Source organism: Mya arenaria, chromosome 5 (genome assembly GCF_026914265.1).
Source record: "Mya arenaria isolate MELC-2E11 chromosome 5, ASM2691426v1".
In the NCBI taxonomy this organism is placed as follows: domain Eukaryota; kingdom Metazoa; phylum Mollusca; class Bivalvia; order Myida; family Myidae; genus Mya; species Mya arenaria.
In genome coordinates, this window is record NC_069126.1 from 44,482,801 (window position 1) to 44,509,194 (window position 26,394).

At 32.4% G+C, this 26,394-nt stretch overlaps 1 protein-coding gene across 25 annotated transcripts in view; it reads left to right on the plus strand.

Moving 5' to 3' along the window:
- The window catches only part of LOC128234864 (centrosome and spindle pole associated protein 1-like), a 54,067-nt gene extending 28,300 nt beyond the window's left edge, over window positions 1–25,767 (plus strand). For 7 of the 25 annotated variants that reach the window (XM_052949432.1, XM_052949430.1, XM_052949434.1 and 4 more), the window contains 23 exons: window positions 608–632; window positions 1,320–1,351; window positions 1,920–1,950; window positions 4,229–4,297; window positions 5,627–5,749; window positions 6,181–6,201; window positions 7,498–7,553; window positions 7,955–7,969; window positions 8,469–8,555; window positions 9,705–9,777; window positions 10,940–10,966; window positions 13,219–13,250; window positions 13,529–13,607; window positions 14,390–14,401; window positions 15,578–15,789; window positions 16,307–16,364; window positions 16,721–16,782; window positions 17,462–17,569; window positions 17,816–17,935; window positions 18,402–18,512; window positions 20,803–20,928; window positions 21,799–21,837; window positions 23,478–25,767. In XM_052949432.1, coding sequence (XP_052805392.1) covers window positions 608–632; window positions 1,320–1,351; window positions 1,920–1,950; window positions 4,229–4,297; window positions 5,627–5,749; window positions 6,181–6,201; window positions 7,498–7,553; window positions 7,955–7,969; window positions 8,469–8,555; window positions 9,705–9,777; window positions 10,940–10,966; window positions 13,219–13,250; window positions 13,529–13,607; window positions 14,390–14,401; window positions 15,578–15,789; window positions 16,307–16,364; window positions 16,721–16,782; window positions 17,462–17,569; window positions 17,816–17,935; window positions 18,402–18,512; window positions 20,803–20,928; window positions 21,799–21,834 — 1,515 coding nt within the window. In that variant the 3' untranslated portion in view covers window positions 21,835–21,837; window positions 23,478–25,767. Of the gene's footprint in view, window positions 1–607; window positions 633–1,319; window positions 1,352–1,919; window positions 1,951–4,228; window positions 4,298–5,626; window positions 5,750–6,180; window positions 6,202–7,497; window positions 7,554–7,954; window positions 7,970–8,468; window positions 8,556–9,704; window positions 9,778–10,939; window positions 10,967–12,041; window positions 12,063–13,218; window positions 13,251–13,528; window positions 13,608–14,389; window positions 14,402–15,577; window positions 15,790–16,306; window positions 16,365–16,720; window positions 16,783–17,461; window positions 17,570–17,815; window positions 17,936–18,401; window positions 18,513–20,802; window positions 20,929–21,798; window positions 21,838–23,477 lie in introns of all 25 variants that reach the window. The other 18 variants (XM_052949444.1, XM_052949445.1, XM_052949448.1 and 15 more) reach the window with 15 other exon arrangements.
- The last annotated feature ends 627 nt before the right edge of the window (window positions 25,768–26,394 follow it).

The following is a 26,394-nucleotide window of genomic DNA, read 5'->3' on the forward strand; positions in this document are numbered from 1 at the left end:
TTTTGTGCTTACTAACAAATATTGCAAACATTCTCTGGTATGGTTTGCATCTGCACATCTTCAAATTGTGGCTACTAACTTCTTTGTGGCTGCTTGTTGGCTGCGTGTTTTCCATACTTGCATAGCACTGCATCAGCATGGTGGTTCCCACATATGTAACTATCAAACCAGTATGATACTAACACAGTATAGAACTTTTGTAACATGCATGTATAATTTGGTGCTCATTTTTTCATTGTTTAAACAGTTGGGTGTTGAGAGCCCATGTTTTGTTTATTAGTAGAGTAACTTCAATTATTACACCATATTTATAGTAATAAATGACATAAACACTTTTGATATATTCATCTATTGGCTGGCTGTCCTTCATTGTAAGAGACATGTTGTTTATTAGTAGAATTACTGTAATTATAACACCATATTTAAAGTTAGAAATGACATGAACACTCTGTCTGCCTGTCATTGGTAGAGATATGTTTGTTTTTTAGCATTAATTATCCACATAAAAGGAAGAACAAAATATTAACATAATTGTATCATTTCCTTTCTTATATTTTGAACTTCTTCTTCATCAACATATTAATGGAAATATTTTATTTATTTTCAGGCAAAATTCGGAGAAGGCAACAAAGGTAGTCTTTTATTTTGATTTACAGTTTTCAATGTTTTTGGGAATGTTAGATATGTTGTCATAGCCTTATTTTCATTGGCCTGGTAGAAAACCATGTTTGCCATTACTCTTGTTCTCTATAGTTCTTGAGAGAGAGGAGGACATCTATCCTACTAAACCACTCTCACCCTTAGCAATGGAAACTGTTAAAGATATCTTCATAACAGACATAAAGCTTGGTACATATTTTACAAGATGTCCTTCACTCTGGCATAATTAATTCGTTTCCGCCTTGGTCAACTGAGAAAAACCAAAAGAGCATTGTAACCTATTTGTAGTGCTCTTGATCAAACTCACTAAGCATATAATTTTAAATGCAAGTGCTCTAGTATTGCTTGTGTTACTTTCAAAGCATGGGTGACTCGTATGGATGACTTTGTTTAGCATTGTCGTCATTGTCGGTGTAACACTTTTGTTTCTGATCGATAAATTACTAATTATTTGTTAAAATTTGTATGCATATTGATCAAAGTCAGTTTATGAACTCTATTGATTTATCGGGTCAGTAGGTCATGGTGACCTTTGAGCTCCCAACAGATAAAATCTGATAAATGGAGTACTTGTATAAATCAAAAGTATGCTTAGACCAAGAATTTCAATAAATGTATAAATAAAGAACTTCAACTCAACATTTTTTAATATTTTGCAGATCACGACAGAACAAGGTCAAGCATGGATCAGGTAAAATTATTGTTTGCAATTCATTATATATTGATTATAAATTGATTATTATGAAATGATGATGACATTTATCATTTGTTAATGCCTTAAAAGAGACATTATGTCGGATTTAAGTGGCATTGTCAGTCAGGGATCTAAGTTTATGTACAGTCGAACCTTGTTGGGTCGAGCTCGCTTGGCTCGAATTCCTCGTTGGCTCGATCTCGCTTGGCTCGAATTCCTTGTTGGCTCGATCTCGCTTGGCTCGAATTCCTTGTTGGCTCGATCTGGATTTAAAGGACTGATTTTTTTAAACTGAATGTAAGCAATTCTGCTTGGAGCGAATTTTTTGAGGCTCAAAATATTTTCGCCAGTCCCTGGGAGTTCGAGCCAACCAGTTTCGACTGTATAGTGAACAAAACTAAAGTAATCATGCTTATAAATAAATAAAAAAAAATATCACCAACACTGACTGATGATGACATTTATGTATGGATTATTAAAAAATGAAAATATAAAAAAGGTTATTGATTAATTATTTATCTTTTTGTCATTCTCAGTACTAAAGTAAAATCCTGTTGTATTTCAGATGAGAAATGGATACCCAGAAAGAAAAGAAGGTGAGAGCCCTGTTGCTATGGTTTCACAGTCCCAACATTGAGTTGATTTCCCCCCTGTTCATGGCTTGGTCACATTTATTAACATTTTGTTAACTATTATTAATTTTCAGCTTTCAGGGTATATACTTTTTATACTTTGTGCTTTCTGCTTATTTATAATCATATTTATGTTTTATAACTGATTGATTTATTCCTTTTATTGCTTTATACATGCTGTATATTTCACTGTCTTATTGCCTTCAGCAATTGTATATGGTACATCTACATGAAATGAAACAAAGCTATAGGTTTTAAGGTGAGGCTGTTAGATGTATACTAAAATGAATATAAGTATATGGATTATTTTTATATTTGGATATATTTTGTTGTTTGTTATTTTGACTACAAAAATACTATGAAGTTGTTCACACTTTATTTAACCATAATAGAACAAAAAGTAACTTTAAATCAAGGACATTTCACTAACAATAATTTGAATAGGCTATTTATAACACCATTTGCTGACACTTAAAATCCAGGCATTAAAATTTTTGTTGAACAATCTCTGGCAGGTAGAATTATCAGCTTAGTTATAGAATGAATGGCAGCAAACGATTAGAAAGTAAATATGTCCAAACATGTTGTAGACTGTCAACACAAACTATTGACAAAACATATAGTTACTGGGAGAGTGAAAAACTGGGGTAGTATTTAGTGTGTACTTGAAACTGATCGGTAGTGCAATTACTTTATTTTAGTAAATCAAGTATAACATTTACCTATTAGTTTGGTGATTTAAATATTAAAGAAAACAATGAGGGAATATAATGGTTCAGGTATGTGTACTTTGCATTAAATAATTTGTGTTTAAAAATGTTTTTTATTAAGTTTATTGTAAGACAACTTTATTTAACATATTTTCAACAGTCATAATTACCAGTTTATAATTTATGTTTAAAAAAAGTCATTAATTTATAGTATGTGATAGTTTAATTTGATTGGTTACAATAAATGTCAGAAACATTCACTAATCAAACAACTATTCTTATTATGCTTGAAATTGAAATTGTATTGTCTTTTGATAGTCAAAAACTTAAGTGGTATGGAGAAAGAAATAGAAAACCACCATGAAAGAAGGCAAAATAAAAGTCAGGGTAATACCATTGTTGTTAATCATAACTGTTATATTTGCATGCTCATATAAAGGTTTTATGGTAAAACTGAGTTTACTGAGTTAAGACTTATACTGAGTTAGGACAGTTCTATGGTCAAACCTTTATATGTTTGGTGAGGGAAGTTAATACTAACTTTGCATGCTTAAGTTGAGCCACTCATGAAAGAATGTACCTTTCTGTTGATGCTGAGTACAAAGAACTTTATGTAACTCAAAAAGGCTTATTATAAAAAAGTGAAATGCATGTCAATAAATACAAATATTTGCGGATTGTTATACAGTATGAAAATGTATTGATTTGGATTTCAACTTTGATATTCTGTATAAATGAGACCCATTTAAAACTGGAATTAGGCCAATGAATGAAATTCAATAACCAAATACATGAATCTAGTTATTGGAGGGATTATGAATATTTTTTCATTATCAGCATTGAAAATGTGTACATAAAACATATTTTATTTATTCAAAGGCTTATATTCAAAATAAATTAATTTTCAGTCATTCATTATAACACAGTGATACATCTATCAGTTTTCTAATCTTTTAGTATTAGTTTTCATATGATTAAGAGTTTAAGAAAATATGTTTGAAAATTTGTTTCTTTAACTTTATTCCCTTTCTAGATGGTCTTCCAGGTGATGTTTTAGCTGCAGTAGAATATATAGCCTTCCTCTAGTATAATAATTTGGAAAAATAATTATTACATTCTGAAATGAGGTCTTAAACTCCCATTTTCATTTATGTCATAAGCAAAACCAAAACTTAATGCAACTGTAAGGTGAGAGTTGGTCTAGCAGTACAGCTGTCCACCTGTCACCTAGGTCATGGATTCAAGCCCTACCAACGTGAGAGTGGTCTAGTGGTATAGCTGTCCATCTCTCTCCTAACAAGTCCTAGATTCATTGAAACTGGTTTTGCTATGGTGTCTACCAAGAAGTCAGTGATTTGTTTAAAAATAGAACTACACTGGTGTTGGGATTACAATGTAATTTTATTTCATATTTACAATGCTTTATAGTATAAGTTTCTCTTGCATACCAATGTTGAATTTTTTTTTTTAAATACAGCTTTTAAATATATTCTATATAAAAAGTTGATGTGTAAATGTTATAACTTTTATAGCGTTGGGTCGGGCAGTTACCATGCCCCTACGAACTTCATATTCGGACAGTTTTACTCACAGAAATCATGGTATGAAATTGCGCAGTTGTTGTTACCACAGAAACGCACTGAGAGGCTGTTGTTGGATTTTGTTATTCTCTTTTTTCTTATAGATCTTTTGTTTCTACTGCAAAAAGAAGTCGTCTCTTTTAACTTTACCCAGTTTGATACAAGTTATAAGTTGTGATGAAAAATGTTATTTTGTTAAACTTGATATTTTTTTTGCAAAAATTCAAAAATGTTTTAAGTCCTCATTTATCTAAAATCCATTGTCCATTTTAAATGCAGAAATCCTAGACAGACATATTAGGAAAATAGTAAATCAAAATGATTAAAGTGATAAAGTTAAAACAATTCTGGGAAAAAATCACTGGATGAAGTTAGATTTTGAACGTTTGCATGCAGTAGTTGTTACATACCAGTATATTGTATTCAGGAATGACTTTAATGTGTAGAGACCTCACTAGACTTGCAAGTAGACAAACTGGAGACTTTTGGGAACTTTCTGAGCCTTTGGATACATAATCTTCTTTTAGCATTCTTGTTCTACCAGCTCAGTGATATCTTAAGTATGCCGATTGCTCCAGAACCTGTACAAGATCTTTTTTGGCATTCAACCAAGCCACATCCAACCTGATCAATGTACGGTACTTAGGCTTCACCCCTATTTACTCTCTTCGGGGAGAAGGAGGGGAGGGGGCGGTTTACTCCTAGGAGACTTCATGAAATGTATGTGTGGCAGATTGCAGGTTTTATCCTTATTTAAACATCTTTCATTTAAAAGAATAATTTAAAAAAATGGGTATTTTTAAAAAGGTACATCAAGATGTTAGAGAATAGTTCATGGGCCCTGCTTATTTAATAAAGCCTTGTCTGGGTAAAGATAAGCCTGCATGCTATGACTTAGATTAGAACTAAGGTCATTCAGTTTGGAGTCAAAGTAGCTTTATGTACTCAGAACAAATGTTTTTCATCTATGTATACAGATATTGTATGTCTTATTAATGTATAAAATATTACCGTATATGGTACAAACATAGATGTATTTGTAATATTATTATAGTGTTTTTTTTGAGAAAGTGAGAACAGATCTTTTTTTTTCATTTTTATAGACTTGCAGAAGATTTACTGGAATGCCAGTTTATTTTACATTTTTGCCTTCTTTCTGCTAATATAATTAGATAATAGTTTGGAGACTTTAGGGTGATATTTCTTTATCTTAAATCATTGAGTACCTTATTGAAGCAACCAGTCATACCACAAAAGATAAGCTAAGATATTGGGGTTAAATAATCTTTGGGTTAAATTGAAAAAAATAAAACCCTTTCTAAGCAACCAGTCTGTTACTACTTGCTTCAGATATGCTTAGGCACCAAGAGCGGGATATTGAGGAGCTCCGCCATAATCTTGAGCAACTCGAGCGTGAAAGTCGCTTCAACAAATTGCAGGAGTCTCAACCTGAGCCCCGAACTGATAGAACGGGTATGTCGCCCTGGCTACTATGTGTCATTCCGTGATACGCACTGTTTGCCTAGCGGCTTAGAAAACATACTACATACAGCATGCTACTGTTTTCTTAACTTGTACTTTATTAACACTAGCTGACAACCACGCCAGTCAATCTCTGAAATATCCTGATTTGTTTGAGGTCAATTGTTGATTTTACAAATAATGTAATTGAACTTTAATGTCTCTTAAATGATTGTTGTAAATTTTATATATATTTTACTATTTTCACTATTCTAGGTCTAAATATATCTAAGAATTAATCATTAAAATAATATTTTACAAAGAACAATGAAGTATAAACTGATGCATTTTTTTGCTTCAATATTTCCATAGAACTAATTCAACATGCAAATGTTAATTCAGTTTGAACACTAAAAAAAGTTGTTCATACTTTTATTTTTCAGAGCCTAACAGTAAACTTAGTGGTAGGTCTTTTTCTCTTTCTGTGCTCAGAACAGAGTGAGAAATTGCAAAGGAACCATCATCATTCATTATTCACTATTGTTGTTAAATACCTTTGAAATTTCTAGAACCTTGCCATCATGTATCATTGTGTATATGTACGTATTGAATGTTGTATTTCAAAAGATTTCCTGGGAAATAATGTTAGGATTAAGTTTGGTAAAAATATCTTACTGAAATGTTACTTAAGTACTTAATTGCTCTTTTAAATGTCAAAAAGTATTATAAGCATGTTTTGTTGAAAGGTTACTTCCCTTGATTAACAGTATTTGTTCACCAATTACCCCCCTTGTTTGTACTGACACCATGATAAAAACCAAATTAATAAGCTTATTTTCCAGGATTACTTTTGATGTATGAATGAATGCATGATTCATTTTTCAGGTATGAATGATGCTAGGCTAATTGTTACACTGGATTTAGCATTAGTGCTTTCAGTGTTTCGCTTCCTAGGACAGCTAAGAATGTAGATAGTTTCCGTCACTTTTGCTGCAAATAATTCAGTTCATGAGAATGTAATTCATTATGGATATTTCTGTCATGGAAGTTCATGAAAAGTTATGAACTCTACTGCATAAATGAACTTTATCAACATGACCAATATCTTAGTTGTATTTAGTTCATGTCAGTATTATTTTTCAAGCCAAATTTCTTCCAAAAAAGAAAGAACATTGACCCTTAAAATCTGATTATTCATTTTTCTGTTTATAATGACAAATGTTGTGTACTTTTGATGTCACAATGGCTTCTTCTATTGAATTGTCTAACCATAGTGATGTCACTCCTCCTATTCACTGTGTCATAAGTTTGCAGTGAAAACATGGCTCACATTTAAACCAGGTTTTAAGACCACCAAATGCCCCTGAAGATGTTGACTTGTTAAATCCCATAACTTTATATTTATTGAGTTTTATTGATGTCAATTTTTTATGATTTCCATTTTAGTATTTAATGTGCTTGTCTTTTTCCAATAGTAATCTATATACTTATTGTATTTTGCTTACAGCTTGTGTAAGAAGACATGTATTAGGTGCCGTTGATATATAAAATTCTTATAATATAGAGATGGAAATAAACGTTTTCTATAAATGATTAATTAAGAATGACAATTTATGTTAACTGCATAGTTATAATTTTCTCAAAATAAAACATAATATAGTTTTCTTCCTTTGCTGCAACTTTATGCATTGAGATTCAAGTCAGCATTTTAAGTATACAATAAGAATGTTTTATTTACCAGACTGGTTCACTACTTTCAGAAATGATGGAAAGCCAGTCTATGCAGTTGAGGAAGATGCAGGATGAAATCAACAGGGTAGGTTGCCGAGCAACAAACATCTTCTATTTGCATTAACATTGATTATACAGTTCAGTGTTAAGTTATGAATTATTATTGTATTCCCAGTTCTGAGTATTAGTATTGAAATGTTCTGGATATTTATGTATAATACAGCACCATTTATCATTCTTAATACATACCTGTGTCCCAGTTCTCTGTTTGTTGTTTACAGCAATTTTAAACTTTTGATGGAACTAAAGAACAACTGCCATACCTTTCTTTAATGTCATGAGCATGTTTTACCCTCCTTTGAAAATTATTGAAAAACAAATGGATAACTGTTAGAGTGTATATGTGTTACATGACTTATTACCATTAGTGTATATGTGTACTAAGACTTATGACCATAAGTGTATTTGTGTACTATGACTATTTAGACCCAGAACCATGATGTAAGTCATCTTCCCCGCATTAACTCGTTCATGCCCATTTCCCAAATGTTTTATCATTTGAAATGATGCATTATCCACTCCATTTGATGAATTCTGAAACACTAACATTTCCTTCATTCAAATAAAAAGTTCTAAAAAGATAACATATCTAAATGGAAAACAAAACTGTAAAAGAAATTGATCCCTGCATGTACTAAATTTTGAACTTGTGTATTTAACATTTCATTTAACAATTTGTTACTTTGTAAAGAAGGCATGATATTATTTAAATTTTTTAGAACTGTTCTATCTTTATACTAAAAATCACTATTTGTAGTAGATCTGTTTTGGCAAAAGTAGTTTATTCAGCAATGTATGTTAAACCAAACACTTTCAGCAGTTTCATTTAACACATCTTCAATGCCTAAAATGGCATAGCCTTTCTTTGCTTCTTTTTACTGATAAGCCCTTTAAAGATTGAAATGATATATAAACAATATTCTTTTATAATTTGATGCAGCCATCTGAGTCCCATGAGTTTGGAGAGCCCTCCCATCTTATGAGGCCAGCTGGGGTCCCGTCCATACCCCTTATTAAAAATGATAGGGTACATGTGCACTAAAATGCATATGGCTTGCACTAGCTTTTTTGGGTGGATGGGGGTCTTTTTTGTGTGTTTCTTGTGTTATTCCTCAGATCATTCTAGATTCTTATATACTTTATGACGGTAATGGTTGAATGATGTGTTCTCCATTCTAATTTTCCTTTAAAAATGGCAATATTTATCATGCTCCATCGAAAATGTGAACAGCCTGTTGAATGTTATTGTGAAACACATACATGTAGATAAATTAATAGTAACAAGATGAATAAATGTCTTTGATTAATTAATGTTTTATCTGCTGTATAAAAGTTTTAATTTTGTTCACTTTCATAATACAGCTGAATGCAATAAGCTCATGGTTGTCTCCAAGGAGTGATCCTAAATCAGTGACAACCCATAACAATAACAATGCAAATGGTGGTGTCAATGCAAAGGGAGGCAACCAGATAATAGATACGAGACTTGAGGTGACACCGGTGTTGTTACACTGTTGTCTTTTCATGTGGCACCCGGATTGTTCTGTTGTCTATAATCTGAAAATATATTTCATTGATGTCTTGCAGTTCAAATAAGCGTCAGATTTTGCACAGGCGGACAAAATGTCCACCCCCACCCCCACCCCCCCCACACACACAAATATGATATCCATTTGGTTTCTGTCATTTTCTTGTGTGTTTAACATATATTTAGTACAAAATTGTACATACCATTTATTAAAATTTACAACAGCTCTTCACATGAGCAACATAAAACCTGGTTTCAGAGTATGTGAAGGATTTTGTCCGTCTTTGCCAAAATTAGGTGTGTTGGGGGAGGGGGGCTTCATTGGGTCCTGTTGGCTTACACTCGTTTTGTGCACACTCATTTAGATGTTTTCTTTGTCCCAGGTCACCATCTATTTCACTATATGTTTGGAACTATTTTTCATTTAAACAAAATATATTGCAATAAAATAGAGATATTTAGATGCAAAATACTAATAAATTTTGTAAATTGTCCATTTCCCCTTTATAAACCTTATATAAACTATTTTTATGTCTGCTGTTTCTTCCATTCCCATATTTTCATCGGCATAAGCAGCATCTTCACACCCTGTTTTTAACTGTTTGCATAAAAAGTAAATATCAATAAAAATTTTGTTCCAATCTCCAGTTGAAGGCTCAAGATGACAGCTACATGCCGACAGAGCGCTCCAGATTTGATGCCAATCCTCGTGCCCAGTCAGGTAATACAAGGCTTTCTTTTACCAACTTCTGTAATGTCCCTCCCTAGTTGATTTTGCGAGTTTAAAGCTTTCCTCCACAATTTTATTGACCCATTTAAAGGTCTTGTCCAGAAATGATGTTACGTTATTTGTCTTAGCGGCACAATGTACATACTTTCTGTTTCTGATAAATGGGTACATAATTAATTTTTTACACAAGTAGAGATTTTTGGCACTTTTGATCATTTCTGTACTTCACAAAGTTAAGAAAAATCATTTGTCCCTCAATCAATTGCTTTACTTTACTTTTTGAATATTCCAAGGGTGCCTGCAAGACCATTCTTAGTTCTATCCTAAATAAAGGTGGTCTTGCGGATACATTTAGAAGTTTTCTTGGCCCTTACTGGCCAGTACCTTTTCCCAGTCTATAAAGACCCCCTCCACATTTCAACTGTATACTGATCAGATCTGCACAGTCCACCATCTACATCTTTACTGCATGAGGCCATAATATTTATATTGATCAATTTTTTGTGGATTCTCCTCACACCTTTCTTCTCTATCTGTTTCTCTCTCACTGTGTCCAGTCTCCAAAGACCCCCTCTGCATCTTCAGTGCCAAACCCAACCTTCACCAGACCAAATTTGTTGGATATCTCTTTACAACAGGTTGGTGTTTTGTTAAAATGTATGTTTCCAACATTGTTATATTGTTCTCCTTTATTTTTATGCTCCAAGGCTGGCATATTAAAATCGCTCTGTCCGTCTGGTTTTACAAGTCTGGTCTGTAACTTTGTTGTGCAGGGAGGGAGTTTAAAATAACTTGGCACATGTCTTTAGTACTTAAAGACAGAGTGTCACATGCCAAACCCATTGGCCCTATACCTCAAAGGTCAAGGTCACTTTTACAGGTTTATCATAATGGAATGCTGTATATATGAATTTAAAGTATGGTTGATTGTGTCTGGGCCGTAACTTTGTCATGTACAGAGGGATTTTAAATTAAATGCGCACAAATGTTCGGTTCATCAAGGCGATGTGACACATGCAAAACCCAGGTCCCTACATCATGCTTATTATTATAGAATGCTGCAAATATGCAGATAGAGTATAGTTGGTCAAGTCTGGACTGTAACTTTGTCTTGTAAGGAAGGTAAAGAAATATCATTCATTTAATTATGTAGGAGGTCATTTTCTTCACGAATATTCTGGTGAGACTACAATTAAATTGCAATTTTACTTGTTAGTAACAGACTAACACTGGGTTGAACAAGTCGCAAACTTTTATAAACAGGAGCAAGGACTAATAACTGTGAAACCATCGGTTTTCGGATGTTTGTAAAGAAGCGAACATTAATAAAAATCTAACTGGATATGATTTTTATGTTTTAGCTGTTGACAATAACGTCACATTAACTTGACATATTTTTGTATTACCTATTGGCAAGTTATTTTGTTACATAGTTGTTAAGAATAATTACGTTATATGACACCATCTAAACATCTATGATTTCACAGTAGCTCAGAGTTCAACAACTTCAGATATTGTGGAAATGCCTTTATTTTTATCAGCTTTGCGCTGCATCAAAAGAAGATCATCTCACAGAAGCTTGTAATTGTAACACATCACAGATCACAACTTGACTGACACAAGTTATGTTTTTATAGATTAATAAGGACATTTCAAAATTGAGTTTAAATTTCAGTATAAGCAGATCTGATCAGTCATTAGCATGAGTGTTGTTTACAACTAAGACTTGAATTTCAGTACAAATTGAGGTGGTAATTTAGGTAAAACACTATGAATTCAAAACTACTTCATGTTGTCTTCTAAACTTTGGCCAAAAATTGGGTTCAGCACACAAACAAAAATTGAAAATATTTTAGTAGCAAAATGACCAAATAGATAGATGTCACTCAATTACAAGTAATTTGGTATACAAAGGAATTGTAGCAACATCATTATGTGTTCAACAGAAACTGATTTTTTGTTTTTCTTTGTAATGCTATTGCTTTAAGATTTAAGGTAATTTTATGGTTATAGCGCTGGTCTAGTCAATTGTTGAGAACAGTCATGCAAAACATTTGATCTTCGGTCATAAGTTCATAACTAAAAAGCATTCAAGTTAATAACATGGAACTTAGTGCTCAAAGTAGCAAGGCCCACAACTCTTACATGGCCATCTGGGAAGATGACTGGTAGAATCCACCTGCTGGGCTTTTGTGATGTGATATTTTAGTCACTTTATGCATTGCTTATCATCTTTGTAATTGTCATTTATCCAGATATGTACTATGATGATTATGGTAAGCGTTTAATAGCCTGACATATTGATTTCTCGTAACTGTCATATATACATAATGTAGCTGCAGTATGAGTTCTATGAATGACATGCTCTAACATAACTTACAGCTAGCTTTTTATAATATCTTATTTTATTTTAAGTGCTGTATTGACAGTGATTTACTAATTTTCCTAAGAATATAGTAAGTAATAGTTAGTCTTTATTTTTGGTCTTCTTAACGATTGAGTCTGCAGGCCGGGTAAAGACCAGCACCAACTTTTCAATAAGTAGATCAAATATAGATGCTAGGTATCTTTCTTAGTGTTCAGCATTAAATGCCTATTGAATGCCTTTCTACAAGCCAGTGTGCATGCACAAGCTCAATAATACCAATAAATGGAACTTGGTTAATTTTGTTATAAACAGGAAGTTGGATGTTGTAATGTTCTTAATTGATTTTTGATTGTCAGAGGTCATAAATGATTAAATTAAAATGAATCTGTCCAGCTATCACGTTGGCAGAGGCAAGACCCTGAACACCAAAGCTATGAAGTTTAGAAAATTCCAAAGAAATAATTATAATTTACTAGAAAATAATTGTGTTTACAATAAACAATTATTCACAAAAGGATGTTTTTCACAATTAATTACATCATTTTATCCATGTAGCTTAGCTGGATAACTATAAATAATACACTAGCACAGTCGTAGCTTAATAGAAGGAATAAGTGTTTTAGTAGTAACTGGTCATTGTAGGTTTCATTAAGAATAAAAATGGTGTTGTTTTTTTATTATGTGGATGTATAACATTGATAGTGATATAAAAATCAGAATAACTGATCCAATTTATAAGATATTAATATATTAAAGGACATAGAAAAAACATGATCCTCATCAGTTGTGATGATATTTTATTATTTAAGTTTTAAGTAAAACAGCATTTTTAAGTGCTGTTTATCCTGATTAGTGAAAAATTCTTGCTTATGTTTTTGTATCAGATGAAAAATGCTGGTTTGAGGCTAGTTTCAAACCGAAAAAATAAAAATTAAATCTCAGGTATCTTAGCATAATCCTTTAACCCGATCATTAGTACATACAAATTAAATAATAATTTGTTCATGTTTATTGCATGATATGGTGAAACTTTTTTACTAAATCTTTATTATTATGTTTTATAGAGCCACAGACTGATCGTATTGGAATGAGACCAGTAAGTTACCTCCCCTTGATTATTGTTTATGAACATTATAAATAAAACAAAATTTAATGAGTAATTTTTACAAATTTGGTAACCATGATTAAGCCCCCCTCAACTTCTAAGTGATTATTTAAAATTGTGTGTACTTAGGCCAATTTAGATTGTATTTGTGCAAATACTCGCTAATTGAACCAGGTAGTTTGAGGCTTATTACATACAAAATTCAATTATATTCCTCCCTTGTATGATTTTTTATATGAAATTATAAGTTGACAATTCTTTACTTTCAGAACCGTGATCGAAACTACTTTGGTCAGTCAGAGGAAAAACTTCCTGATTACCTTAACGTTTCACCCCGCCGCCGACCAGGTCAGTCTCACCTTAGACTGTGCACATTTTGCATTTTTTTCTTTCACTTTTTTAAACCAGTCCAACAAGTTAAGAGAGTAAATGTTATGTTTTTTCTTCTACTTTTTTAAACCAGTCCACAGTTAAAATAAGAACAGTTTATCCTCCATTTCGCTCTTTTTATAAACCAGTCTAAGGTTTGACAGGTACAAAATTAATAACATTATCATAATTTTTATTAACTCGGTAGTCACATGGTGTTGTTGTTGTTGTTGTTGTAATTCAATCTCTCTGTTTATCTTTGCTTTACTTACTGTGTTTTATCTTAATAGTTTATATTTAGTTTGTTTTTTAAAATGATAAAATAAAATGGTTTTATCATAGCTTTGGTGTTGCCGATATCATTGTCTTGCAAAACTTCGATGTTAACTCAGAAATCAAGCTATGATAAGAAGCTTGATGAACATGTTTATAAGAACAGTGGTCAAGTGTAAGGAATTCCAATTACTCCTTCAACAGTATTTGAGATATGTCCCTCGTGTGACAGGGAAAATAAGAATGAGCGTTGGTATCCACCTGCGGAGCTCTAGTATGTTTTATAATATAGCTTTATTTTGTCTTCATTGTGAGCAGACTATATATTTCAATAAGAAGCCTTTAGAGAACTCAGGGTTTTGGGTCACACCTCATACCTATAATGAAATCTTTGCATTCCTTTTTTATCTCATATGTTCTACTTCACAGTTTACATTGATTTATGTACATTTTTATTCTGTTCATTAACTGGCTTGGTTATCTTTCAGACCGCTACCCAGGTAGTTAAACCATTTACTCCAATGTGGGCACAGGGTGTACAAAAAATGGTTCATTTAATATAAATCGAGAGGTAGGAGTAGGGGAAGGGATATAGCATGACTAAAGGACTGGGGAGGGGACATAGGTTGCAGTAGGGATGGAGACATATCATGGTGTATGACCAAGGGTTTCATTGAACCATTGGCTTAGGGAAGTCTTGGGGTATTGGTTGAGGGGGGCTATTTGGTGCATGAATAAGGGGCGTAGCTTGGCTGAATATGATGTCAGCTGAGTTCTCGGGAGATCTGGATTGTTTTCATTAAATATGAGTTATAAAATTAATAACTAATGAACTCAGTTGACAACTATTTATTGTATTGATTTTAATCAAATGTAAGACTAAAGGAAGCCACGCCCCTAGAATATTTGTGTTTTGAGTTAAGTTAACAAGCCTTATGGCAGAGTAAGTTAAATAGTGGGCTGACCAATATATATGGGTATCTCAATCATCTGTTATCAGCTTTATGTAAAAAGTAAAAGTCAAATACTAATAAATTCCAAAGGTTTAATGGGGTCTTTTAAAAACAGGTAAGGAACATTCAGTACACCCTGTGCCATCTCTAGATATTCTGCACTGACATATTTATCATAGGAATATGAACTTTTCGACCACAGGCTTATTTTTCATTAGAACAGGATATATTAAAAATACTTTTTTCACATCAAATTCTTCTATTTCTGAAATTTTTTAAAGTGTCACTTTTCATAATCAGTATAGCATTGAATCTAAGGAAATTCTACCAGCTCACATATTTATGATTTTAAGCTGTTTTAAAAACTAAATCTAGCTAAGGTATTTCACATGATGGAAAAAACATTGTACATGTAGATGGACTATATTTCCAGTCTCAAAAATGTTTAGATCTAAAGATTTTGTAGTAACTGAATGGGCACCTAATACATCTAATCACTGGTTTGTTTGAACTCACCCATAATTTTAATTTATCTGGATTGTTTAGACTTGTTTAAATATTGTTTCTTTTTGAACAGAACAATAAATAAATGATCACTATGGTAACAGCACATAATTATCATTTTGAAAATTAGAATCATTTATTTTAAATTTCCTGTCACAAAAATAAATAAGTCATGAGTACTTTTAATCTTATTGTATCATATTTCCGCCATGTTTTCAGTTGGAAAGTTTTACAACACCAACTCTACATACACACACGACTTTGACGCACCTGTCATTCGTAGGGGTCGTCAGATTCTAGAAAACCACAACAAGGAGCCATTTGAGCCGTACGCCCCCTGGGGCCGCGATGGGGGTGGAGCTCCCATGGCTGATACCACCGGGCAGAGGAGAACCCGCATCCAGGGATCCATGGGTTCCCTTGGCAGAGAGGTGAGACATTTGACTTGAAATTCTGTCCAAATTTCGAAATAATAATGAATGTTCAATAACAAATAGTAATACAATGGAAATTGCCTCTAATTAAATAACTTATTAGTTGCAATGAGTGTGGTCTAATGCTATGGGGGAACTTGTATGGTCTGGTGTTTTGGGGGAAACTGTATGGTTTAATGTAATTAGGAAAACTGTAATGTTATGGAGGAAACAAAATGGTGAGGGAGAAACTGTATCCTCTGTTGTTAGGGAGAAAACTGTTTGGTCTAGTGTTATTAGGGCTCCTGTATGGTTCTGTGTTAGGGGGGAAATCTCTTGTCTGGTGTTTCAGATGAAACAGTATGGTTCTGTGTTATGGGGGAAACTGTCTGGTCAATTCTCCTACAGTATCTAGAATGGAAAATCAGACCAGGGATGCCTCAAGTGGCTCAACCAGATACGAGTAAAAAAGTTTAATACATGTAAAGCAAAACTTTGCCATATTATTTTTGAAAGCTTGTCGTATATTTTCCAGTTATCAGACTCTGCGAGGGCCAAGAGAGCTCACAAGCACGAAATGTTGGAAAACCTTGGTGAGTAAAGCCAGCTTATTATATTTACCATGGCCAACATATAGGGATAATTGTGGCCTGCAGTGTCACACTTTCATGTCTGCTCTTTAACTTAAGCAATCCTTGTTATACCGCTTAGGTACCATGTCAGATTTAAAGGGCTCAAAAATAATGCTGAGCGTTGTGATTCACAGCTTTCTAGTCTTCAGAATGTATTGAATCTTACCTCTTGATTAAAAATGTACCCCTGTAGCAAAGTAGCAGACTATAAATTCAGTTAGTTGTTGTATACCATATTTCATCTGCACTGAGGTCTTAATTAAAAAAAGCTTGAAGTATATTGCTAAAATGAGCGTAAAACTTGTTGCTTATTACAGGTCAACAGGCGCAGTTTGAGAGGGATAGAAGAGAAGCAGAGAAGGCCTATGCCAGACAAGGAGTAGGTTCTTATGGAATATACATGTCATTTATCAGACAAGGATGCTTTCAGTTGTTCGTCTCTTTTTATCCATAAAATTTGGTCAACATTAACCATTCACAACAGTTCTCTGTAAAAAAAGATACACAGTCTTAACTATCCCAAACATATTGATATGAAAAGACAAAAATTGACGTCAAAACATAAAGGATGGTGACTTGCCATAAAAAAAGTCAATTAACAACTTTACTTAGACATTTAAAAATGTATTTATTTCAATGATGAAAATAAATAGTAAAACTTAAAATGAGGAATTCAAAGAGTGTCACAAAAAAAGTTTAGTAATGTATTGTTACATCATGTTGTATGGTGTCTGTGGCGTCAAACTTTCATGTCCAATCCCTAACTTAGTCATATCTTCTCCAATTTTTACAAAACTTGGTCACAATGATTATTGGCATACTATCATGACTGAGTTTGATCGCCATTGTCACAAGAGAGATATGGCCTCTAAATTTTCAAAATGATGGGCTCTTCCAGCTGGCAACACATCTGTTTCACAGATTTCGAGTTCAACAATATTTAAATCGTAAAAACCAAAACTTTCTGCGATATTTTTTCAACCCAATTATGCATTGATTAATATTGTGATTAAGCTGTTATTTAGATGTTTGTTAAAATAAATTCTTTCCTTTTACAGTTTGTTGAGGTAGCTGACCGTATGAGGCAGCAGAAGGTTGGCTATCCCCGCTACAAGACGAGTGGACTAATTGACAATCACCATCTTCCTCATGCCATGTCTAACCCGGTATGTGTATTCAATTACCTCTGGGATGTTTTAAGTCATCATTGATTGTTGTGATAGTCTAGTCACTCTAGTGTTAACATCACCAAGAAGCATCTGATAATTTTGATGTTAAATATGGCCTCTGAAGTTGACACACAAGTACTGGTTTTCACCTAGGAAATAGATTGGATTCATAGTGATAGCCTTTAGCTTTCTTCATTAACCAAATGAATGTAGTACTGACTAAAATGCAATTCTTAATTCCAGTTCCATGAACGTAAGGTAGATGAACAGAAGGCGTACCACCAGTATCTTGGGTCACAGGTTGAGGAGAAGAATCGGGTCGACCGTCTCGGACAGCTCGAGGAGAAGAGACAAGCAAAGGAGGTATCTACAGGATTTAGTCATATCTAGAGGGCTTACCTATTCATTCATTATTTTGCACAGTCAATCCATCAATCCTATTTTGTTCAAATTAAGAAATGATATTTTAATATCATTTCTGGCTGCTTTAAAAGGCATTCTATGGGTTTCTATTGTTGTTGTTTTTAAAGAAAATAAGTTAAGATTTACTTATAGCACTAATGTCCATGGCAAAACGTTTGTGCAAATATGTTTACCATTGACTCTTCCAAGATATTTACATGAAATGTACCGTAGTACACAAATGTCTTGTTACCAATGACACCTTAATTGTTATTAACATTTTCCATAAATGCATTATTTAGGAAGTAAAAAAAAAATTATGTTTGTTATACATGTGCATGTATTGATTTTAAACAGAGTGTCACTTTAATATGTGGTCCACAGAAAACCTATGTATAAGATTTTCATAAATCTGTGAATGTTTCAGCACTTCCGTACACAGGATAATTTCTGGGCAAGACGTGGCGGTGGTAACAGAAAGGGAGATGACTTGCGCAAGTTTAACCTGGATAGAGCAATCCATGACCCCCAAACCACTGTGAGTTACTTCCCTTAGTTGCATAAAAAAAAAAAAAAAAAAATGTATTCATATGAAAATTTTGAATTTGAAAAAAAGGTAGGATACTAGATTGTATAACATATGGTTGGATAAAAATGGGAAAAAAATGTTTTTAATGGCATATTGGTGTACCAATATTTTGTTAAAAACCTAAATCAAAGGATTAGTTACCATTTTGTTCATTATCTGGGATTCATGCAGCATCAAGTTTTTTAACAAATATTTTGAATACCCACTATATTTCAACAAATTAATTCATATGCCTTCATTATTTGGATGTTTTTGTTGCTTATTTTCAAAATGTTGGTGTACAAACTGTAATAGTGGTTTTAAATTCAACTGCATTTTCACTAAATTAAAATTTTCACTTAAATGCTTTATGAATGCAACCCCTGATCTTGAAAAAGGCTTTACGGTATTAAAACACCACTGTGGCATTTTCTGTTATATATATAAATGGATATTAGCCGTAATTTTAAAAACCAATACCAGAATACTTCTGCAAAGGTTTAAAACAATATTATTTTTAGATCTGAATATGATCACAGAATCTTAGAAAGTAACTCATTTCTTATCTCATTTTGAACCTTAGTTGTATTCAAATCTAGATTTATCAAAAAAAAAATTTAACAGTTTACTTAGAAATAGATGTATTTTACAGCTTGGACAGCCTCACCCAGAGGAAGTAGATTATTACGATCCCCATTATTTACGTAAACTGTATAACAGGTACACAAAAACAGTACCTTAGTCTACAAATCGGCTATAACCCAGTCACTTTTCTGTGTATTTCTACTATGAAAGATTATATGTTGCACCCTAGCTTAATATTAATCCAGGAGTCTGTTATGTTAGAAACTATATTTTAGAGATACTTGCTACAGTACAGTAACTCATTGAAAAATGTATAGATCCATATAACAATCACCTCGAAGAAAGTGTTAAAAACATATAACTAACAATTTAGGAGTAGAGTTGTTCAATTCTGGCGTCATGAGTTACTGGGTATTTATAGTAGATATTGGTGTAAATGCTATCATAATTATGTACTCAAAGATTTTGAAGATAATGTCATAACTGATCTTTTTAAAAGAAGCCATTAACAGTTTGGAAACTGTAATTCTTATATAGGGTCATGGCAGTAACAAGCCAAGTAATTAATAACAGTTTGATACTGTAATATTTATATAGGGTCGGCGCGGTAACGAGCTAAGTCTTTTATAGAACAGGTAGAGTCAATGTGTAGAACCTTTGGAATGAAAAAGAATTTATTTTTCCTTTAACAGTCTTAATTACCACAATGTCTTTTTTCACCTCTCCTTTAAGGTTGAACACCCACTTTTTGTTTTATTATTTTGGCATTGAATTAACTCAACCACTTCTTATCACAACTTGTCCTATTGTGTCCGTTGCTATCAAACAGTATCAGTATCCAGAAAAGTAAGAGTTAAGTAAATACAACAATAAAACAAAGTTCTATATAAATTCAGTGTTAGCTGTGGTAATAAGATCAGATTGATCAATGCTTTTGCAGCAGCAGCACTACTTAAGCCAAAGCTACCTGCCTAACATCACAGAAAAAATCATCTCTCATTCTTTCATACATAATTTCAGATTATTGTTGCTCAATAATACAAAGCAGCTATTGTAGCCACCTACTGAGCTTTATAACAAAAATGCATGACAGGTTGTTTGTTTGAAACCCTTAAATAACTGCCACTGCGTAGCACAGAAATATCGTGTAATTATTTAATACAATACATGATGTCACAAAACATCAAATTTTAAAAAAACAACAACGAAATTTCAATGTTTTTTAAGAGTTTCATGTCTATAATCAAGAAAATAATTGATAAAACTATAACTGTATAAGTTAAATACAAAATGATGTAATTCATTGAAATGAATGGCTTTGAATATCAAACTCCCAAAAATTAAAATAAAAAATCAGCGTACTTTTTCAATGGTTGATGTATTTTAACAACCCCAAAATTCACAACCTGAATTAAATGGAAAAAAAAAACATTGTTTTTTATCAAAAAAGCCTGATCACACTATGTTCACATTTGCCATATAAGGAAATAAACATAAATTGAATAATTAATAATTTATCAAATGTTCTGAATTATTTTTAAGGAATTCAGACTTCCTAGTGTTTAGGAAAGGTATGTGTATGATCATACATAACGGGGTGTGTTCTATGGTTTATTTGGTCTTAGTTCAGTTCTAATTATAATGATTTTTTTCTCTCACATTTCTCAACACCCAGAGTCAGTATTATAACAAAGTGCGAATGGACGAGGAACCGCTTGATATTCTAGACAGGTTTAAACCTAGAATAACGCTTAACAGTACGCACAGAAACCTGTATGAATTCCCAGAGGGCAATGTAAAGGTATTCCGCAGTGCTAGATCTGTAGATCAAATGCAATTTATGTTGAGTTCATTGTGTTATTTTTTAAATTTGGGTAATTGAGAATTTTTAAAAACATTTAAATAACAAGGTTTAATTGGGTAAATGTGCAGTAAATATAATATTGAGAATTCCATTGCTTTAGCTTTCAATGTTTTGTTAAATGTCTATTAACTGAAAATCTAATCTGCTTGAACATTAATGAAAGTGCAATTAACTTTAATGTAGCATTAACTAATAAAACCATTTATAAACATTTAAATACAACAATTAAAATGACATTTGAAATCAATGCTATTGTGATTCTTAGAATGATATCTGAGAATGATATCTAAATTTATTTCAGCCTGACAGGCTCTTTTACTGAGGTAAAAATGGTCGTCAATCCAATTATTAATTAAAGTGGTAGATATTTTTTTAAATAATTTGATCCACAAACCTGCGGTTTCTTGTGTTGCGAGTCCATTATGACAAGTAGATCTTGTTTGTTAGTGCAAAATATAGAGTAACAATGCCAAACCTTGCTGTGATGTAGTCAAGTTTCTGTTTATTTAAATGTACCTATGTAAATAGAGTAGACAACGATTTTGTTCGCAGTTTAGATCGCCTTGCCATAATAGAACTGTTTCTAGACTTCAGCTGCTGCTGTTCTTTACTTTAGGTTAAAACTGAATTATTACATATAATTCTTATCATCATTGAACTTACTTATTCTGTTTATATTTTGCATCTTTCTTCCACCAATTCCAGAATTACTATAAATGCCGACCATATAAATGATTTAAACTGGTGTTTTCTAGCAATTCCTTAATTGTATGTTAACATAATATGTTCCACTACTTTATGTTTTAGAGAATTGATGTAAGGAATTATATGGGAACTGTATGAAAGGTAAATACAGAAGAAACCATGGAAACCATTTCTTTACAATTGCTTCCTGAATTCCATAATTAGAGAACCCTAGTTGTTTCTACTACTTTGCTTTGCTTTGTGTAAAGCTGTTGTAATATTTGTATTAAATATTGCATTATCATAATTATTAACACCAAAGAATCAAATAGTTAGCATGGCATAACCTGTATACACTTTGTCAGCTAGTAAAAGGATACTGGTATAGAATTGAGCTGGACATCCTAACCATTCATAAATGCTTAAAAAGGTCTAAACATTCTCTAGCATGCTCTGAATTCAGGATAAGAACAGCTTTTTCGCTAAAATTGATGGTCAAAGCCTCTAATTGTCATACAATTACTGGTCCTATTTTTTGGTACAAAAACATAATGGGCTTTCTTTCACATAGCAATAATGTATTAAAACTAATGAAATTATTTTATGTAAATTCTAAGCAAGAGAAAGCATTGGGTATTTTATTTAAGATTAAAGAAAGCCCAAGTTGTGACAGTTATAGGAATTTTAGAAACAAAGAAAATTGAGATCAGTGATTGTACTTATTACTCAAAGATGGTTTATCAAAATAAAAGTAAAGTGTTTGTTTATTTAAGTGTCACCCCTCTTAGTTAAGGGCCAGCCCATTGGGCTTATGAGACACCTACATTCGTGAAAATCTTTACCCTGATTCCTTATCCCAAATGCCAGGCGCCTGGCAGGAAGGCAATCGGTAACCCTCGATTTAACTAGCTGCTGGGTCGGCAACTGGCCATGTCAGAACAAGCCCCTTGTGAGATTCGAACCTTCGACCTCCCGCTCTGTAGGCAGATGCCTTAACCACAAGCCCACGGAGACTTCTCTTAAATCATATATTCATTGCATTGGTTTGCAAAAAGCTTTCTTCATTAATTTCTTAGCCCACAGTTAAAACAAAGTATAGTCCTTATAGCGGATACCACCAGTTGCTGTAGTTTAAACTGCATTGTTTTACCTGGATAGTTCAACTCAGTGACATTGCGCAATATAGCTATGGTATTGGTGAAAATGCATATACTATTGTTGAGTTTTACTGTTGTAAATCTAACACTTCAATTCACTGATCTACCGGCGCATTGTCATTTTTGAAATTATTGGGGGCGGGGTTCCATCATAGTTCCAATTTCTATCCGTTTCTTTCTTTTTATTTCATTGTATTTAAACCGCTAGTACTAGAAACATTGCATTTTACATTACTTTGATTATTATTTGATCCTTCCAAGCTAACTTCCTCATATCTATTTGTTTTACAGTGGTTTTGCTTTATAAATTTTAATGCTTGAAAATTAGATATAGCTGGCTTGTGTTTCAAAACACTGCATATAGCCAAGTACATATATCATTGCATCAACAAATGTATCTCTGTTGCTAGGTTTGTAGTATAAATTTGCATGTAGTTTACCATATTGTAACAAACAGGTTTTGTCATATCATAAACAATATGTTTTGTCACAATTAAATCATCAGAATTACAATAAACAACATGTTTTGTCATAACTATTGGCAAAAATATAATATACAACTTGTTTTGTCATTATTATTGTCAGAATTACAATAAACAGCATATTTTGTCATAATTATCATAGAAAGTTTTTCTTCTTTTTCAGTCAAATTATGCAGGAGGAGCTCCCTATGCTGAACAATTTGGAGCCTCATACTAGGCAAAGCGTGATGGATAAAGCGTGAAAATAGCAATAGACACTTTCTCCAACCACTCCCATTTACACTGTAAACATGTACATGTAAATTCGGCATACTTGTTTACTCACTCTATAACTAGTACTGTCATATTTTGAATGGAGTATTACCATGTCAAGTAGATTATTATATTTTTGAAATATATTTTGTTAAGCATATATTTGTTAGCGTTTTTTTTAAGTTAATAGTATGACAGATACCTGTATACAAGATATTTTGCAAATGGGATAAGAGATTATGATCAAAGAAAAAACATGTCTTTAGCAAGTTTCACTTTTTTGCTGTTTAAGGCATTACCCTACATTGCAGCTTTCTTACAGTAGTCAAACTTTTCCAATAGCATTATAAAAAATTAAAGTAATTATTAAGTATTATAAAACAAAGTCACATTCAATTTAACAAAGAAAAATGCCAAAAAAATCAGGTCACCAGTTGCTTTTGTAACCACTCAGTTCTTCATAAAGTATACTTGTGTTCCAAAATGCTGGTTTGTTTCCATATTTATTTGCTCCATTTTTCCAGAAAACAAAATGTATATGTATTTTTGTTTGATAATGAAAGGGCTTGTCATTATTTTGTTTAGACTCGATTTGCTCAAATAGATAAAATAATCTGATCCCTGTTTCTCGAACAAACTTGAGTCTTTTATTACATGATCAAGATTAGAATACTTTTATTGTTTTTTTACAATTACTAAACATTGTGTAACTTTCTTGTTTTGAAGAGTTCTTGAGACATTTAAAGTATAATATTTGAATGGTGATCACAAACAAATTTTTTATTTTGTAAAATTAAGTTGTTAGCATTTTTGTTAAATGAAATTAGATATTTAAGCTTGTTACGCATAAGTTTTTCGAAAAATTAGGCCCAATTCCTTAGAGAGGATTTGAAACAATATACTATAATATGTGTATGCATATGGAGTGCAAAGAAACATTAATGCACCCCAGATTAAAACAAGAACATCATGCATATGTATACCCCCAGATATCTTGAGACTGTATTTTAGTTTGCTTTAACTTCATCTGAAGTCATTTATTCTCATTTTCAGTATTTATATATTTCATTGCTGAATCATTTTGTTGAACTGTATATATTATCATAAGGAATTCTGAAGTTATGAAATTATGTATTTTTCCTTCTTGTTGAATGTTTTGGGCCTGTTTGTTCATGTTTTGTTCTATGTTAACACCTGTATTGTTTAAACAGTGACCAGATATAACTGATTGGAATTACAATTGGAAACTTAATGAACTACCTTGACTTAAGTTTCAAAGCATTGAACCTCTGAAAGAAAAACATACCTCCACATAAAGATGATCCAGTTTTATACATGTCTGGTGCCTGCTTACTCTTATTTAATGTATTTTTACACACAGTTTAAATCTCCCAACTGGTAATCATGTCAGTATATGTGATATTTAAGTGCCAAATAAGCACTGATTTTAAACCGTCCACTTGAACAAGTCATTTTTTGTTATATATTTCTGTGATTTATAACTAAAACCTGTGATATATATGTTTTCTTTACTTTTTGTCCATTTTTTGGGGAATGAGGGGCACATTTTTATTTTTTCATACAATTATATTTATACGGTATGTTTGTGTTTCCAGAGATGTGATCTGTTTACTTTTATTGATAGTTTAATCGTTGCCGCTGAAGTTGTCTGATACAAGAACAATACAATATACGACATGAGATATGTTAGCTCCATGCACAACATATTAATCAGGGCTTATCATATTTGACATCAGAAATTATCATATTATATTAGTACATATCAGTATCATAATATATTGCAATTAAACTTGTCATTTTCAGGTTTAATATTCATACTAAGATGTCCATAGTTCACTATAGCAAAAATCAATCAGGCAACTAAAGCTGCACTTTAGATATTTACAATTTTATATATATTATATTTTATGCACTCTATTCATTATGTAGATATTCTGTCATTATAATTATGCCATACCTCACCTATTCAAATCTTCCAGTGATATATTGAAAAATCGAACAAAACTTTATATTAAATATATCGGTGGATGTTGAGTCACCTTTTGGCCAAGAAAAGAAATTAACCAAAATAAGATCTACCTGGTACATGTATTTCATGAACAGAAAATATTAGTTGTTATCAGGATTTTTTTAATTATGTTAAAATGTTTTATTGTCAATAAATACATTTGTTCTCATTACCAGTGCTTTGTGGTTTATAAACTGGCTCCTCTATTGTTAAATGCTGACAAGATGTGGTATTTTATAGCATCGGGGTATCGGTGTTATCATCAGCTTCTTTACAGCACCATGCAAAAGTTTACATGTTTGCCATAACTCAGAAATGTATTCAAGATATGAAATTAAACTAGGTACACTATGTCTGCACATCATGTTCACATCAAGACAGTTTTATAGGAAGTCCATTAATTTCGGGGAATACCAAGTACTAATAGATGAATAGGAGGTTGAAACAGTCCTTGACTTACAAAGAAGCCTCTATGTACACATAGATGAATAGGAGGTTGGGACGGTCCGTGACTTACAAACAGCCCTATATGTACACATAGATGAATAGGAGTTTGGGACGGTCCATGACTTACAAATTGCGCTATATGTACAAATAGATGAATAGGAGGTTGAAACGGTCCTTGACTTACAAACAGCCCTATATGTACAAATAGATGAATAGGAGGTTGCAATGGTCCATGACTTACAAACCGCCCTATATGTACAAATAGATGAATAGGAGGTTGCAATGGTCCATGACTTACAAACAAGCCTCTATGTACAAGTAGATGAATAGGAGGTTGAAACAGTCCATGACT